Raw genomic sequence first — 13,918 nt, 5'->3', positions numbered from 1 at the left:
GAACAGGATTTAGCAAAAGCAAACAAAGACCAGAGCTATTAAAAGTTCTATAGCCATCTAAGGTAGAAGCTTATTATCCACTTCAACAATAGGATTATTGATTAGTTTTTGACTATCAAAATGAGACGGATGTCGGGCCAGCAAGTTACCGATGAATATGACCTTCGTACACATTTTACACCGTAACTCAGAATACAATTTAGGGAATTTACGGCTCATTTGTGCTGCCGGGTCACATATTATTTCTTCGACACACTTTAGATTGATCTGACTCAACACATAATATTAAAAACGCGTAATTAGTATTTTTTCATCAGACATTAGTTTTCACTTGTATTGATATTTATCCCCATTTGTTTGTACATAGAATATTCTAGAAATTAACCCTAACAGAACCAAGTCTCACCAAAGCTCACTTTTAAAACCACTGTGCGTGCTTGCATCCCGTGACTTGATCATGTTGATGACGCAATCATAAGTCATATATATGTATACACCCAGGAATCGTTCCGTGGCTACAGGTCGGTGACCTTCTGCGTGGCTTGCGAGGGTCCGTGGTTCGAATCCGGGGGGGGGGGGGGGTAGCAAGTGACTTCTTTGTTCATCTTCTCTCCTTTTTCGTTTCTTCTTTCCCTTCCCATAGCAAAAAATCCACGGGTTCGGCTAGAGTTAACAATCATACACGGTAAACAAGAAATTCGTATATGGTAGTTTCTGGACCATCAAAGGAATCTCACCAAAACGTCAGCTAATTAAGATCACCAGGCTTAGATAAGTAACCATAGCAAAATATTGTTATTTGATTGACAGGCATACTCCGCTAATTAATAAATAATCTAAACTTAATGAATTCTATAATAATAATAAAACGTGTGTTTGCGTGCTTAGGGTTGAGTGAACTCGGTAGCAGGTGTTTTTGGTCTAGGCCATTTTATTGACCATATCTATATCACACCACTGGTGGCTTGAAACGATTACAATTACAAATAAAGAAGTTATCAAAATCAACAAATTGAGGTCAAAGTTTCATATTTACAGTTTCTGTGTAAGCTTATGCATCTAGAGATTTGACACGATTTTCAACAATTTTAACATTATGTCCAATTCACCAGTGGTCAATAATGACATTACACGAGTCATGTTGTGGGCTATACCAAGGAGTACGTCCACAGCGTTCCTAAAATGTATGACGTATGTTCCTGATACACTGGCCTGGTACGAACCTTACTGGCAATGTTTTCATTACTCCAAGTATGGGATTCATCGGCAGAATATTTATGACTTTAAACGAAAATATAAAGGAGCTGACGTCAAGCTAAATGATAATCACTTGCGTGATATTGAAGGTAATTTGAAAGGCAATGCATTATAGTGGTGTTTGCATTCAAATATTGAGACGAAAAAAGGTTACACGCACGAAGAATGGTATGGGTTCTATTAAGGAGACCCTAAGATGTCATTACCGCTCCACGAGCTTGAATTTTTGATGTAAACAACTATATTGTTGGCCTTTCCGCATGAGTTGTAAAATCGGGGATTATGGAGTTCATTTCTTGTAATATCAATACTATCACTGACTATTATTAAGAAGTGAAGTGCAGTTTTTCAGTGAAATGGCTAAAACTGAACAAAAAGTGTCCCCTGCATGTATGCTGAATGTGAATTTCGTACTAGTGCCCAAAGTACAGTGGCAGTATTTTGGCGGACAGCAAATTATTGAAAACTCGACAAATGCTTATCGATACATAATGGAAACTTTGTTGATTTCAAGGCTGTATCTTATACATCTGATGAGAAGTAAAGTGCAGTTTTTCAGTGAAATGGCTAAAACTAAAACAAAGATGTGAATTTCGTACTAGTGCCCAAAGTACAGTGGCAGTATTTTCAATAATCTGCTGTCCGGCAAATTATTGAAATCTCGACAAATGCTTATCGATACATAATGGAAACTTTGTTGATTTCAAGGCTGCATTTTATACATCTGATGAGAAGTGCTATGGAAATGTATGCGATCCATTGGAGTAGCCAGATTGCCAGATTGGCGACGTGCGCTATACTCATCATCAAAATGTCCAACGATGAATGGCAGTAAATGGGGAATTAAAATCAACCATACGCATGTCAAAAGACCCACGAAACATCACACGTGACAACACACCAACTGAAACAGTGGAAGACTTTGTTTTTCTAGTTATCTAGTTATGTGCCTACAGTAGAGGTGGGTATCAAGTGGCGTACCAGAATAGCAACATGGTCATTGGAAAACAAGGCACTATCTGGTCGAACCAAGACGTCTAAAGGTCATTCAAAATGAGGATATATAGACAGCACTTATTCTCCATATTGCCAATATGGAGCTGAATCTGGGGTTTTATGTAAATTAGATCAAAGCAAGCTTGAGGTATTCGAGATAAGATGTCGGCAGTCTGTCCTTACAATTTTATAAAAAATAGGAATTGACTTACGTGCGTGCTTGTTCCAAAACAAGTTGCATAATTATACGTAATTATGATATTTTCCTAGGTGGGTATTATGCATCAGAGACACGGTATTCCTGGGTGAAAGAGCAACTTGAGGCCACTCCTCCAGGAAAGAAGATGGTCATCTGTAAAGACTTACTAGCTTGGCAAGACGGCGCACATTATGACGTCCTACCTTCAGGTAAGAGAAATGCTGATCGTTGCATATGTATACCATTATGCATGTTTAGGTAAATAATTCGTTGGTGGCTCGTCAGACTCTTTCGATCCTCTACACCTTTAATGTGTTTCCTATTTGCCTCTCAAATACCCATTAAAAATCATCACCAAAGGACCCATATTAAACATTGTATGCTCTTTTCAATACAATTTCCCACAAAGGACCTATTTCATAATTGACCTGCATATTCATATATTCCTATTGGTCGGTCGTCAACTAACAGACATTAAAGCATTTGCCACTAAAGTAGCTAAAAGAGAGACTCTTATTCTTTAAACTTCCTTACGAGTCCGCTCGCATTTTTCCCTCCGTGTTTAAAATTGCGATTGCACATGCATGTCACTAATAGTGTTTGAATCCCCCATTACATTTCCTGAGTACACTATGGTGATATTATCCGCACCAAATAGTCGTGCGATAGAACATTGTTTCATCGGTCCGGAAACAACTTTGGGCAATCTACCACTTTTTACCCCTGAGGGGTAAAAACAATTTCAGTGTTGCCAGTTAGCTAAAAAACATATCTCTAGATCACAAAACTCATTGAAAGTTGCAATAACGTTCATTTGATGCATTCCGCCCAATCCGCCCAACATTATGTATACTACCACTTTTTACCCCTGTCCATATTAATATTGTGTAATTTTTCCGTTTATTTTCTAAAAATTCGCTTCCCTCTTAAAATTTGACAATGTTGCGCTCGGAGCTCTATATACAGGGTGTCCCAGAATGATTTGTACCGTGTTTCCAAAAATAACTAAAAATAGAAGACGGGCAGTGTATCTATTTTTGATACCAGCATTATAATGTTGGATATGTCTCCTACTTATTCTGTTAATTTCAGCATGCTACCTTTATTTGTTTTGGCGTGGCATGCAATAATGTAAAATCGATGAAAAACGACTCGGATACCTTTGAAAAATGGCACGATACGATTAAATGAAGAACGTGGGATGTTTGGCACAGCATTTCGACGACAACTACTGTTGGGGTTGCGCCTTAAAGCCCGCCTTAAAGCTTGCCGGACAGCTGCAATGTTCGCTCTAGTTCTTGCAGTCTTACGAGCACCTGAAGCTTCACTCTGCCGATTCCTGACAGTTCCGTGCTCGTCAAACTTCTTTACGTTATACACTATCGTCTATAAATGAATCTTCTTTGCGTCTCAACATAGCTGCCGGTTTGCCAGTAAGTTTTTGAAAGAAATCCACGCTGCTGTACAGTAAATTGAGGAGCCGACTTTTCTGTACCACAACCAGTTCGATCTCTGCAAGCATTTCAAATGACATGGACCTCACACCACAATAACTATATTTAAAACTACCGCCAAAGAGAGAATGGGATTAGGCCACAAATCCTTAATTCCATATAATGATTGCTTCGTAACGTCATAAATAATAGATAGATATCGGCTATTTAGTGGAAATATGAACAGGGCACAACTAAAATACCTGCATAACTTTTTCCAAATAACTTTGTGCTGAACGGTTAGTAATGTTACGGATTTTCAAAATAGGTTGCGTTGTCAAAACTTAGAATTCACCATTTTACGCAAACTTCTATAACTTCTAGTAGAAACGTCCAATTTTTAAAAACTAAAAAATCTGAGAAAGCTAACTATATGTAGAACTTAAAATGCAAAACAATATGACCATTCAACATACCCTTTATACCTAAAAAATTCCATCTTTCCCGGTACAGATCATTCTGGGACACCCTGTATATATTACCACTTCCAGTTCGCAACTGGACGAAACATTAAAATATCTTGTATTCTGAATCAAGATATTATAGTGTTTACTTGAATTCGGAGCTCTATATATACTACCACTTTTTACCCCTGTCGCCTATGGCAAACAGGGTAAAAGTAGTAGTATAAACTCGAATCAATAAACACTATAATATCGTACATTCTAAATTATTCACCCGACTGGGGGAGAATGGGGATTCTCCCCCAGTCGGGTGAGAATAATTTAGAATTTACGATATTATAGGGTTTACTTGAGCTCGGAGCTCTATATAATTATACTACCACTTTTTACCCTGTTTGCTATAGGCAACAGGGGTAAAACGTTTTTACCCCTATTTAAAAAAAAATTACTTCCCTCTTTTAAAATACCCCCTTCTTTATAACTACACCCCCAATATTTATTAACCCCCTAAATCACTTCTATACCCCTTTTAAAACGGGGGGATTCTCCCTTCAGTCGGGTGATAATAATTTAGAATGTACGATATTATAGGGTTTACTTGAGCTCGGAGCTCTATATATACTACCACTTTTTACCCCTGTTTGCTATAGGCGACAGGGGTAAAAAGTGGTACTATAGTATACTACCACTTGTTACCCCTATTAAAACAAAACTCCGCTTCCCTCTTTTTAAATACCCCCTTCTTTATAACTACACCCCCAATATTTATTGACCCCCTAAATCACTTCTATACCCCATTTCAAACGGGGGGGATTCTCCCCCAGTCGGGTGAATAATTTAGAATGTACGATATTATAGGGTTTACTTGAGCTCGGAGCTCTATATATACTACCACTTTTTACCCCTGTCTGCTATAGGCAACAGGGGTAAAAAGTTTTTACCCCTATTTAAAAAAAAAATACTTCCCTCTTTTAAAATACCCCCTTCTTTATAACTACACCCCCAATATTTGTTAACCCCCTAAATCACTTCTATACCCCTTTTCAAACGGGGGGATTCTCCCCCCAGTCGGGTGATAATAATTTAGAATGTACGATATTATAGGGTTTACTTGAGCTCGGAGCTCTATATATACTACCACTTTTTACCCTGTTTGCTATAGGCGACAGGGTAAAAAGTGGTAGTATAGTATACTACCGACTTTTACCCCTATTTAAAAAAAATCCGCTTCCCTCTTTTTAAATACCCCCTTCTTTATAACTACACCCCCAATATTTAATGACCCCCTAAATCAATTCTATACCCCTTTTCAAACGGGGGGGATTCTCCCCCCAGTCGGGTGAAAATACCACTTTTTACCCCTGTTTGCTATGGGGAACAGGGGTAAAAAGTGGTAGTATAGTATACTACCACTTTTTACCCCTATTAAAACAAAAATCAGAAATAGTAACCAACTTCAATTGATGACCAAAATATGACAGAAATTCAGTTTATTCCGTTCATTTAATTCGGAACTTACTTTTCATTAGTATAAAGCTTCATACTATCCAAAATCAGAAATAGTAACCAACTTTAATTGATGACCAAAAGATGACAGAAATTCAGTTTATTCCGTTCATTTAATTCGGAACTTACTTTTCATTAGTATAAAGATTCATACTATCCAAAGTCAGAAAACTTTATATTAATAAAAAGTTTCGAATTTTATGAAAGGAATAAACTGAATTTCTGTCATATTTTGGTTTATTCCGTTTTGTAAGGCGGACATCAATTAAAGGTTGTTACTATTTCTGCTTTTGGATAGTAACAAACTTTAATTGATGTCCGTCTTAAAAACGGAATAAACCAAAATATGACAGAAATTCAGTTTATTCCGTTCATTTAATTCGGAACTTACTTTTCATTAGTATAAAGCTTGATACTATCCAAAATCAGAAATAGTAACCAACTTTAATTGATGACCAAAATATGACAGAAATTCAGTTTATTCCGTTCATTTAATTCGGAACTTACTTTTCATTAGTATAAAGCTTCATTCTATCCAAAATCAGAAAGCTTTATATTAATAAAATGTTTCGAAATTTATGAACGGAATTAACTGAATTTCTGTCATATTTTGGTTTATTCCGTTTTGTAAGGCGGACATCAATTAAAGATTGTTACTATTTCTGATTTTGGATAGTAACAAACTTTAATTGATGTCCGTCTTAAAAACGGAATAAACCAAAATATGACAGAAATTCAGTTTATTCCGTTCATTTAATTCGGAACTTACTTTTCATTAGTATACAGCTTCATACTATCCAAAATCAGAAAGCTTTATATTAATAAAAGTTTCGAATTTTATGAACGGAATAAACTGAATTTCTGTCATATGTTGGTTTATTCCGTTTGTAAGTGGACATCAATTAAAGATTGTTACTATTTCTGATTTTGGATAGTAACAAACTTTAATTGATGTCCGTCTTAAAAACGGAATAAACCAAAATATGACAGAAATTCGGTTTATTTTGTTCATTTAAGGATCTAGAATGAGCGTTTATGAGCGTTTCGACAGTATTTTGTGGGACATGAGAGCACCTCAGACGTATCGAATTGCATTCTGAATACGAAGCATGTCTTTCTGATATCAAATAATTTTCATTTTTGAAATTCACGATATAATACAAATTTTATGACAAATTATTAAAATTTGATATTTTTCAAATTTTGATATATAACAGTCCTGGAAATAATTTGATAAATCTAATGATATATTCTTAAAGTGTATGTAGCTGGGAGGAAAAGCCGACGATCAATTGAAAATGTTGACCTTTTATATTGAAGATATGGATTTTTTTCCCAAAAAGACCTATTTATTTTTGGTGTTTTGGGGAAAAATCCATATCTTCAATACGAAAGGTCAAAATTTTCAATTGATCGTCGGCTTTTCATCCCACCTACATACACTTTAAGTATAAATCATCAGATTTATAAATTTTACTTCAAGTACTGTTAAATATCAAAAATATCAATTTTTAATGATTTGCCATAAAATGTGTATTACATTGCGAATTTCAAAAAATCAAAATTATTTGATATCAGAAGGACATTCTTCGTATTCAGAATGCAATTCGATATGTCTGATGTGCTCTAATGTCCCACAATAAATACTGTCCAAACGTTCATACCCCACCCCTTAATTCGAAACTTACTTTTCATTAGTATAAAGCTTGATACTATCCAAAATCAGAAACCAACCAACTTTAATTGATGACCAAAATATGACAGAAATTCAGTTTATTCCGTTCATTTAATTCGGAACTTACTAGTATAAAGCTTCATACTATCCAAAATCAGAAAGCTTTATATTAATAAAAGTGTCGAATTTTATGAACGGAATAAACTGAATTTCTGTCATATTTTGGTTTATTCCGTTTTGTAAGGCGGACATCAATTAAAGATTGTTACTATTTCTGATTTTGGATAGTAACAAACTTTAATTGATGTCCGTCTTAAAAACGGAATAAACCAAAAATATGACAGAAATTCAGTTTATTCCGTTCATTTAATTCGGAACTTACTTTTCATTAGTTTAAAGCTTCATACTATCCAAAATCAGAAAGCGTTATATTCATAAAAGTTTCGAATTTTATGAACGGAATAAACTGAATTTCTGTCATATTTTGGTTTATTCCGTTTTGTAAGGCGGACATCAATTAAAGATTGTTACTATTGCTGATTTTGGATAGTAACAAACTTTAATTGATGTCCGTCTTAAAAACGGAATAAACAAAAATATGATAGAAATTCAGTTTATTCCGTTCATTTAATTCGGAACTTACTTTTCATTAGTATCAAGCTTCATACTATCCAAAATCAGAAAGCTTGATATTAATAAAAAGTTTCGAATTTTATGAATGGAATAAACTGAATTTCTGTCATATTTTGGTTTATTCCGTTTTGTAAGGCGGACATCAATTAAAGATTTTTACTATTTCTGATTTTGGATAGTATGAAGCTTTATATTAATCAAAATTGTCGAATTTTATGAACGGAATAAACTGAAAACATTGTATTATATTTAGTTTTATTCCGTTCATAAAATTCGAAACTTTTGATTAGTATAAAGCTTGATACTATCCAAAATCAGAAATAGTAACAAACTTTAATTGATGTCTGTCTTAAATACGGAATAAACCAAAATATTATAGAAAGTTCATCATTTATTTAAAGGTTTCCAAATAATATAACAATGATTAGTTTAAAATCGAAATACTAATAATATCTATATAATTGATGTATTTTCAGAATACGAAATAAACCAAAATATGAGAGAATGTCTTACCTATTTTGTCAGTTTGAAAATATATTAAATGTAGTTATCACAGTACTTTATAGTCCAAACAAGATTCTATTTGTTTTGAAACTTAAAAACATTTTAGTAACACGGTTTCGTTTATTTCGTTTTCATCACACTATAATCGTGTTTCACCACCCGTCCCTATACTTTTGTACATACCTTTACTGCAGATAGTTTAGGAACAGGTGGTGAAACACGATTAGTATATACTATACTCAAAACGGAATAAACCAAAATATGACGATATTGCTCTAAATGTTTTTAAGTTTCAACATAAAATAAAATGTTGTTTTGACTTTAAATCCATTTAACAATAATTATTATGAAACACGACAAGTATCAAGCTTGGTACTATCCCAGACACTATATACTAATCGTGTTTTTAAAAGAGGAATCGGAATTATAGGAAATAGGGGTAAAAGTCGGTAGTAGCTATACTACCACTTTTTACCCTGTTCCCTGTAGCAAACAGGGGTAAAAAGTGGTAGTATATATAGAGGTCCGAAATCAAGTAAACCCTATAATATCGTACATTCTAAATTATTTTCACCCGTCTCCCCCCGTTTGAAAAGGGGTGTAGTGATTTAGGGGTTAATAAATATTGGGGTGTAGTTATAAAGAAGGGGTATTTTAAAAGGGAAGCGGATTTTGTTTTTAAATAGGGGTAAAAGTGGGTAGTATACTATATTACCATTTTTTTACCCCTGTTGCCAATAGCAAACAGGGGTAAAAAGTGGTAGTATATATATAGCGTTGTTTTATCCTGGTCCCTATGAATATTGTGTACACAGTATTGATAGGAAAAAGGGGTAAAAAGTGGTAGTATAGTATTGCTGCTTGGGCTGTTTGTTATATATACCATTTTTACCCCTGTATCAATATTGTGTACACAGTATAACTATTGACAGGGGTAAAAAGTGGTAGTATATAGAGTTCGGATCTCTATTGATGGCATCAGATGAAATTGGGTAGTAAACAACTTTAAAACGTTCATAGTATTGGGCGGATTTGGGCGGATTTCATCAAGCGATCGTTATAAATGTTTGAGGCACATGGCAACATGCTTACCCCTCAGGGGTAAAAAGTGGTAGATTGCCCAACTTTGTTCATAGAAAATAGTCCAGAAATCCAGAAGTCTACGGAGCGTGAAATTGTCTCATTTACATAACAAGCAAATTTCAGCATGGTTACTCATGAGAATGGTGTATATTTTATAGGTTTTTATACTTCCCGTAAGGTCGGCAAAGAGACACAGCGAGCCTTGTTGTATCAGAAGAAGAGAGAAGTTTGTGCCTATTATACCAGCATCATATCACCTCAAATATTGATGAGATCAATAAGATTTAAAATAATTTCTGAATAATATGAAGTAATGAAACAACTTGTTTTGTGTTTGCCCTCTTCTACGCTTTTTCAGGTTTTCAGCACACATTTCTCACCAGGAACCCATACATGACCTTTGACTCCTGGAAAAGGGCCATCAACTCTGGTATAGACGATGACAAGAAGCTTCTACTTGGTGACATTCCTGCATTCTATATGCCCGAAGGCAGTTTCTATAAGGAACAGTATGATCTGTATAAGTATGCAAAAGACACGCTAGGCCAAAATCCACCAATAGTTGATAGTGAGGAACTATTAGCCAATCCAGCAGGTGTTATGAAAGCTTATTTTAAGACAATTGGTGTCCCATACAGTGATGATTATCTACACTGGAAACCAGGGAACGAATGCATGGAGAAATTATGGGTTGTTGCTAAAGAGAAAAAATACGGGCAGCAATTTGACACTGCATGGCATGGAGTTACATTTGAGAGTGCGAGTTTTGGTAGTCCAAGGAAATGTCCTGATCGGGAAGATTTGCCAGAAGATGTGGTGTATTATGCCGACTTGTGCATGGAATATTATGAAGAAATGTATGCTAATAGGATCAAACCGTTGTAAGAAAAGAGGTGTAAGCTTTTTAAGCTAAAGGGTGCCCCTCAAAGAATGGTATTGTAGAAAACTTATTTTGTTTGGGTATTGTAACGCTACACTCAGCTAAACATAACTAAATAATTGGTGTGGCTGAGAAATAAATCAGCTATCACATACTTTTTAAATTTTGACAATCGACCATACCCTTCGTGAAATATAAGTATTTTACAAAACTCCCTCATTTTCAAATCTTTCCATGAAGCGTCTGTTGTCATTGATTAATATTTGACTCCGTGAAAATAAGGTAGTTTCGTAAAATTATTTTATTTCAAAAACGGAGCTGTCAATTGTCAAAGTCAAAAACTATGTGATAGCTGATATATTCTTCAACCACATCGATTATTTAGTTATTATTGATTTAAGCATTAAAATATCCAAACAATTCAGGTTACGACGATGCAGTTATTTAATGGGACACCCTGTATATATTATAAGACCTTTACAGTTTCGGTAATGACAGCAATATGCGCTTTCTTTTAGACCAATAATTAATATTAAATAGAACGGAGCCACTGTTTTATTCAGTTTTAAAGGTTTATTTCGAAAATTTGACCAAAATCATTGGGGTCTGTGAAATATTGAATGTTTGGTATACATTTGACACTGGGCCAATCAGTACGACAGCAACTTAGCTCACTTCCGGTAATTTTTACCGGCGTGACCTCTGCTGTTACGTAACGCAATGTTGAAAATCAGGTGGCAAATACTGTTTTTCAGAAAACATCAAAAAAATGGAATACACGAGTCGTTTCTCCCTTCATTTCCATATTGAGCCCATAGATAAGATATGAAACATGAGTATAAGGCAAAGAATAACGTGTTAAAGTTTAATTATTGTGGAAAAAATTAATGCTTTTGGTGCGCGAAGTAGCCTAAAAAATGAGAGAAAATGCATGTCACGATCACTAAAATGGTTATATCTACAGCTTTGAGGAAACGCCGGTCTAACGCTTTTCTGTTATGATAAACATTAATTAACCAGAGCTTGTATTAAATTTTCAGCGAAAATGAGCGGTGGAACAACCTAGTCGTAGGTTGAAAAGTTGCGTTCTTTGAGTTCTCGTGTCGTTAGCGCACGTTGCAAGTGTCACGATGCTTCACGAAATGAATCCCAGCCAGCACTGTCTATTATACATGTTATATTGATCAATATAGCAATTAAAAACGTCTATAATTGTTATATATTTTATAAATGCAAAATACTCTATTGTGTAACAAAATATTGTAGTCGTCAAAGAAGGTAGTATCATCTCATTTAACTGAAGTACAAGCAGTTTTGAAAAGATTGTTGTTGAATGAGAAATAAGATAGCAAAATTATACTCTTTGCAAGAACAAGATGCGATGGCTTAGTGGACAGAGCGACGGTATGCGAAAGGTTGAGAGTTCGATTCCCATGTTATTCTTTGAATTTTTCAGTTCGTTTTTCTTTCATTTTTCCTCTCCCTTTTGTCTTTAATAATATAAGCCTAATGAATGTCAGCTTGAAGGCCCACTTTTTTCATGATTTATTTCTTGTTGCTAAGTATTTCATATTTAGGCCTAATCCTACATTCGATCGATTTGATATCTTTTTTAAAATTCCATTTAAGTTCAGTAGCTTTCAATATGAATTCATTTCAAATAAGGCATGTCAAACTTAAGTAATTTTTAAAAGTTCAAGATTATATATATAGGCCTATCAAATAAAGGAACGTCAACACAGATTTTCACGATTTTTTAATTGGACTTTTGTGCTTTTATGCATACATATTAAATCACGAGATACTCGAATTTCAAACCTAATATTTTGGCATATTTGTCATTTTTACACAATGTCCAACTTACATCTCGGATTACACCTAAATTGGAATCAGCCAAGTTCGTTTTCTAGGTAGAGCAACTAACTTTGATGTCTTATTTAATCCCCCATAGAACACCCGGTCAAGATATTAGGTGTTTTCTTTCATAATATCTCGCTACTTCTGCTTCAAATGTAATGTGAAAACCTTCCTGACAGTTATTTATTAATATTATAAATATTGTTATAATTTTGGAATAACAAAACTTCAAATTTGCCCGAAATCGTATATTATGGCTTTAATAAAAATATGAAAACTAGGATTTAAAAATAAAATCAACAATCAAAGAGAGGGGCTAGCGGGGTTCGAACCAAGACCGAACTTCCAAATTTTAGGCCTAACCCCCGGTATTTACCACAAAGCCATACCAGTGATTTGATAGATACGGTAATAATAGCAATGTTATTCCCACTCATGACTCACTCGTGTATTATATTTCTGGAATGAATTAACACCGTCCAAATAATGTAACACAAACCTTTATGCTGACTTTAAAATTGTTTGAACGTTGGGAGTATTATTTTCAAGGTAAATAACCAACAATGGACAATTGACAATGAAAGTCTCTTTGCAGGAAAAACATCGGCCGTACAATATATCGCGTGACAGTAGTCACGCACAAAGATAAACATTTCAACATGTTCAACATACGACTAAGAATATACCCCAACCAAAATTCACGAAATTTTCAGGCAAGCTAACTTTGGTTATTCTATAACATGACACCCATTTTTGATTCCGGCGCTTTTTCTTGCTTGATGATATGAAAATGTTTGTGTTCGTGACATGCAATTTTTCTCATTTTCCCAGCTACTTTGGACATGTTCAAGCTTCTTTATTTTCCATTTAATTCAACTTTTACAAGTTATTTGTTGCTTTACACAAATGTTTGATATCTTATCTGTGGTCAGGGTACGTAAATGGTGCAATATACGACCCGTGTCTTCCATTTCTGGAGCTATTTTGATAAAACGTGTTTGCCGGCTAAAATTTCAACATTGTGTTACGTAACTCGTGTTCACCAACCCGTATAAATTTTCTGTCAAACAAAAGAGGTCACGAAGTTGCCGTCGTACTGCAATGTATTAGACGAAGGTAAAAAATGAAAACATTCAACAAATTTCCGAGTATGATCAATCTCTGTATGTACTTTTAAAGCATAAACCCATGCCTATACAATAACGTACAACATTTTTATTCTACATGTTATCAACGTTTTGCATGATCTGATTAAAAGAAACGAATTATCTAAAAAAAGCATTTCACCAAGTACTTTCAACTTGGTCATAATGGTACCAACTTGACTGCCTTACTGTCATTTGTGGGCATTGTACCGTAAAACTAAAAATAAGCAATGTGTCTAACACAGATATTTGTAAAGTAAAAAGAAGAAAAATTAAAAGCTTAACA

The 13,918-nt window shown here is 34.5% G+C and overlaps 1 protein-coding gene across 1 annotated transcript; it reads left to right on the top strand.

Annotated features, from left to right (window-relative positions):
- The first annotated feature begins 1,096 nt into the window (after positions 1 to 1,096).
- LOC140171668 (uncharacterized) lies at positions 1,097 to 10,898 on the top strand. The gene is made up of 3 exons (XM_072194965.1): positions 1,097 to 1,346; positions 2,524 to 2,661; positions 10,109 to 10,898. Exons 1-3 carry the CDS (start codon positions 1,097 to 1,099, stop codon positions 10,633 to 10,635), a joined length of 915 nt encoding a protein of 304 aa, XP_072051066.1. The 3' UTR covers positions 10,636 to 10,898.
- Positions 10,899 to 13,918: the final 3,020 nt, after the last annotated feature.

This window comes from Amphiura filiformis, chromosome 2, assembly GCF_039555335.1.
Source record: "Amphiura filiformis chromosome 2, Afil_fr2py, whole genome shotgun sequence".
In the NCBI taxonomy this organism is placed as follows: Eukaryota; Metazoa; Echinodermata; class Ophiuroidea; order Amphilepidida; family Amphiuridae; genus Amphiura; species Amphiura filiformis.
The sequence above is the reverse complement of the archived record's forward strand: the minus strand, read 5'-3'. Positions and strand labels throughout refer to the sequence as shown.

Excerpts from the sequence above, each read along its gene's own strand:
- LOC140171668 (XM_072194965.1), top strand. The coding sequence starts at position 1,097 with ATGTCCAATTCACCAGTGGTCAATAATGACATTACACGAGTCATGTTG. Across the intron at positions 1,347-2,523 it reads TCACTTGCGTGATATTGAAG|GTGGGTATTATGCATCAGAG; the intron begins GTAATTTGAAAG and ends ATATTTTCCTAG. Across the intron at positions 2,662-10,108 it reads TTATGACGTCCTACCTTCAG|GTTTTCAGCACACATTTCTC; the intron begins GTAAGAGAAATG and ends ACGCTTTTTCAG.